This window comes from Strigops habroptila, chromosome 11, assembly GCF_004027225.2.
Source record: "Strigops habroptila isolate Jane chromosome 11, bStrHab1.2.pri, whole genome shotgun sequence".
Taxonomy (NCBI): Eukaryota; Metazoa; Chordata; class Aves; order Psittaciformes; family Psittacidae; genus Strigops; species Strigops habroptila.
The window spans coordinates 13,978,005-13,982,602 of record NC_046360.1 but is presented as its reverse complement, the minus strand read 5'-3'; the positions used below and the strand labels follow the sequence as shown (position 1 = coordinate 13,982,602).

Below are 4,598 nucleotides of genomic sequence, written 5' to 3'. Positions count from 1 at the left end.
GTTGGTGCTTTAGGCTCTTACAAACCCTATTGATCCTTAACTGGGAGGAACCTCAACAAGCCTTTCACATGCTGTACCTGCAGGCAGTGAAATTCACTTGCTGTTTGATGTTGGTTTAGTGTAATGAGATCTGGCTACAGCCGCTGAGACGAGAGAGACCTGAAAATCAGGATCAAGGCACCCTAAGCAAGATGCAGTAGTATGGAATTGGAGTTGAAAGCAACAGGGTCAAAGTCCCCAGGGAGCTGCTCCTCAATAACCGCTCGTCACACTCTGTGGAGCAGAACTGCCCTGAGCATCCTGTTTGCTGTTGGAAGGCTGGGAGCTAGTAGTAACCAGGAGTTTGTAGTTGCTGAAAGGACTTCTCCTGAGGGCTCTTTCATTACGGGGTTGTTCCCTCAGCAGGGAGACACACAGTTCACTTTGTAACCTGTTTGCAAGGTGTTCAGATGCCATGGCAGGAGCTGCAAGCCTGGAGCATCTGCCAGCAGCTGGTGATGGAAGTGTTCCAGTCGCTGTTGTCATGGAGCATTGGCACGTTTTGGGAGTGCAGTCCCCATGGTGGAGGTGAGCTCTCGGGTAAACAATTGGGCTTTGCTCAGTTAATCTGCTCCCGGTGCCATCTCCCCAGCACCAGTCCCTGTGGTTTGCACAGGTGCCTGTGCCTGAGGACACCAGTGGTGGGTGATGTTCCCTTCCCGCTGGGAATGCCGCAGCAGGAGCATTCTGGCAGTGAGCTCGGTAGCACGTCGGCGGCTGCCGGGTTTTACGCAGAGGGTGGGACTCCGGCGCGGGGTGATCCGTGCTGCTGCCAAACCTGGGCTCTCCTCCACGGGCACAAGTGCCGGGTGCTGCCGTGCAAGTAAGATGAAGTCCTGAGTGCTCCAGACAAGATTGTTCTTTGCAACCCCAGTAATGATAAGGCAGAGGAAAAAGGGAATTACATTTACCAGCTTCCCCAACTCCCTTGTCAGGGGAAATCACCTGCTAGGATAACTAACTCTGCTCTTCCATAGCTGCTGTTCTCTGCACTAATAGCTTCATTTACTCTCTGCCAGCCCGCTATGCCACTGTCCCCCCCTTCCTAATTCATCTTTAGTTCTTGCTTCTAAGCACCTGCAAATCTCTCACCTGCTCAGCATAGCGTGAAGCCCTCAGCACTGCAGGCAGAGCTGGTGGTAAAGCTGGGAGTCATCCAGGGAGTGAAATCATTCCAGGAAACCTTAAGCCATCCTCTAAAGCATCTCTGTAAAGTGCAGCTGGGACTCTGAAACGCAGCTCACAAACCACAAGCACAGTGTTTTTTGAAGTCCTCTTTCTGTGCTTAGACTTAAGTGTTTTACTCCTGACACCGATTTGCAGACCCACTGAAGCTGCTTGCATTAGCGCTGCCTCCAATTTGCTCTGTCTCAGCCACAGCTAAAATGCCTCCCGATTAGTGGAAATGTAGTGAGGAGGGAAGAAATGTGGCTTCCAGGCTCGCACAGGGAGAGGAGAAGGAGTCACTCAGCCAGATCTTCCTCCAGCTACCCAAGAGCCTGGAGGAATTAACTGAATCCTCACCACAAATAGCCCTAAGAAGGGAGAGGTGTTTGAAACGGCCGCTGGGAACAGGGGTGGGCTCCTCAGTGGAGCTGCTGAGAACAGCTCCTTCCCCTCAGACCCTGCTGCTCCCAGCCAGAGGGTGCAGAGCCAAGGACTCTCCTCCCTTCCCAGCAGGACAGGATGGAGGCAGGCTTGTACCCTACCCACCGCCCTGGTGAGACACTTCTGTCCCTTGAGCCCCTCAAAGAGCCAGGAGGCACAGAGATGGCTTGGAAGGAGATCTACATCCCACTGCTGTAAGCTTTGGAGAAGCAGAAAGTTACGGGCTGTGCCCATTCTCAGCCCAGCAGAGGGTTGGAGACTGGAAGGGCTGAGGGCAAGGCAGCATCTGGGAAAAGAGACAGGCCAGGAGACAAAGCAGGCACCAGCCCAGCCTCAGAGAGGTAAATGATTCCCACTTTTCCCTGAACAAGACTAGAAGAAAGCACCTCTCTTAAAGCTCTCATCAGGCAGTCAGACCACAGCTGCACAAGTGCTTTCAGGTCTTTCAGACCATTTTTAGGAAGTTGTGCTTTCTTAGTCTTAGAATTAAGGTGTAGGTGTATTTAAGCACTCTCCTAGATAAGATTCCAGGCCAGGCTGGATGTGGTTCTGAGCAACCTGATCTAGTTGAAGATGTCCCTGCTCATTGCAGGGGGTTGGACTAGATGAGCTTTGCAGGTCCCTTCCAGCCCAAACTGTTCTGTGATTCTATAATGAGAAGTTACAGTCAGGCCAAAGGATAAGTCAGAGGCAGGAGATGTGGACCAAGAATCTTTTATTTTAACACAGTAACGTTGAGGACAGCAGCAGAACTCCTGGAGTCCATCTTACTTTACATCATATCAGGAGGTGGCTGATACAATCTGGCTCGGAGCTGTTCAGTCAGGAACCCGTTTCCATTTTGATACAACCAGTTTCAGGAAGATGAATCCTTCTCTGCAGTGTCTTTGGCCACCCTGGGCTGGCTCCTGCTGCTGAGCGTGTCAATCTTCACTCTGCTCATACTTGTGCTTGATGTGTTTCCACAGTTTCTGTATGCAAAACAAACCCAAAACCCCAACCTTAGCCAGCTTTTCAGTGCTCCTGGGATAACGCTGCACTTGAAAATACAAGTTATCATGAGACCTACGACCATAACAAGCAGCAGCAAGAGGGGAAAGAAGAGGTTGTATGAAAATACACCCACAAGTGCCAGCAGGGTCTGGGACAAGAGGGGATACCATCACCCTGCCCCTCCCTGCCATGGGGTACACCCCATTCTGTGCCACCAATGCTCCCACGTGAAGCCTTTGGGAGGAGCAAACATGAGCCCGCTCCAGGGGCACAAAGCTGCTTCCTGATGTGGAACAGATAGAGTGGGACAGGCTGTCCTCACTGTGCTGGCTGTCCCTCCCAGCTTCCCGCCCTTCTTCTGGACCTTCACAAGTACAGCACCCACAGATGGTGCTGTGCCTCAGCTCCCACGGGCCTGGGAGAGCAGGATGGGGAAGGCACGAGTTGGGCTCAGGGCTTTCAGCTGAGGTGGGGGTAAGCCACACACATCCCACTTGCCCTGATCTACTCTGTGAGCCAGAGATCATGAGAGAATTCCAGTCACGTTGCCTCAGCTTCCCACTTGGGCGGGAAAGGGCGTTTCTGCTCCCAGGGAGATGGGATGCACAGGATACTGCTCCAGGCTCTGAAATGGGCTGGAGCCACCAGAACTGAGGGAAGTGCTGCACAGGGGTGAGGAGCGTGCTGGGCTCTGCTGCTCGTCACAGACAGTGCTTTAGATTTAAAATCCAAGTTAACATCCTCACTAATTGCATACAATCCCAGCCTTGTTTGGGTTGGAAAGGGCCTCAAAGCTCCTCCAGCTCCAACCTCTGCCACGGGCAGGGACACCTTCCACTAGAGCAGGTTGCTCCAAGCCCCTGTGTCCAACCTGGCCTTGAACACTGCCAGGGATGGGGCAGCCACAGCTTCTCTGGGCACCCTGTGCCAGCGCCTCAGCACCCTCACAGGGAAGAGCTTCTGCCTCAGAGCTCATCTCAGTCTCCCCTCTGGCAGGTTAAAGCCATTCCCCTTGGCCTGTCCCTACAGGCCCTTGTAATTTCCCAAGCTGCCTGTAGCACACAGAAAACTAACACTACAATCAAACAACAGGAGTCAGCACAAAGCTCATGTTCAGATGTGATTCCATGTCAGCTTTTAGCAAACTGCTAAGGAGGGGGCAGGGCCCTGCTCTTTGCTGTGTGTGTGCAGCTCACCCAAGCCCTGGTGTGTTACCCCAGGGCATGAAGATGCTGCTGAGGCGCAGAGAGCACCCAGGGAAGGCACAGGACAGCTCTTCTCAACCACGAAGGTGACGTGGTGATCCCAGGACGCTGTGTCCTTGGTGCTGCGAGGACAACGGCAGAGTGCAGACCCCCGTGCCGCAGGCGGGGACGTGCAGCACGCCGAGCCCTGCGGGTTTTACTCGGTGCAGACTGAAGCGACAGCATTTCCTGCCTCCTCCTGGGGAACGCGCTGCATCCCCCTCCTGTGCAGGAGCCTTCCACGTCCCGTGTGTGAGCCAGGAGCGGGGCAGGTCTCACCCCACCGCAGCGAGACATGAGCACCACCGGACCCGCACAGCACCGCTGCGCCTCCCCCAAGGGCACCCCCGCAACACGGCGGCTGCAGCCCCGCACCCCGCGGCCTGCTCCCCCGCTGCCGGGGCAGCGGCTGCGGGAGGCCCCGGAGCGGGCCCCGCCGCAAGGCCTCGGCCTGACCTTCAGGGCCGGGCCTTCCCCGGGGCGGCCCCGCCACCCGCCGCCGCCCGCCCTTACCCCCTCGTTGAGGTGATCGAAGAGGGCGTCCGCGCCCTGGTCGAAGGCGCGCTCGAAGAGGACGGCGCCGAGGACGATGGTGAGGGCGAAGGCGGAGGTGCGGCGGAACAGCGCGGTGTACGCCTGCCGCAGCAGCGCCATCTTCACCGCCTCTGCGCAGCGGTGCCGCGGGGCATTGTGGGGCTTGTAGGCACTAGTCCC

The 4,598-nt window shown here is 55.8% G+C and overlaps 1 protein-coding gene across 1 annotated transcript; it reads right to left on the bottom strand.

The window, feature by feature from the left end:
* Positions 1-2,345: 2,345 nt before the first annotated feature.
* LOC115614572 (cytochrome b-c1 complex subunit 9) lies at positions 2,346-4,592 on the bottom strand. Its single transcript, XM_030501633.1, has 2 exons — positions 4,398-4,592; positions 2,346-2,618 (listed from the first exon to the last, which is right to left on the bottom strand). Exons 1-2 carry the CDS (start codon positions 4,536-4,538, stop codon positions 2,571-2,573), a joined length of 189 nt encoding a protein of 62 aa, XP_030357493.1. The 5' UTR covers positions 4,539-4,592; the 3' UTR covers positions 2,346-2,570.
* Between the last annotated feature and the right edge of the window lie 6 nt (positions 4,593-4,598).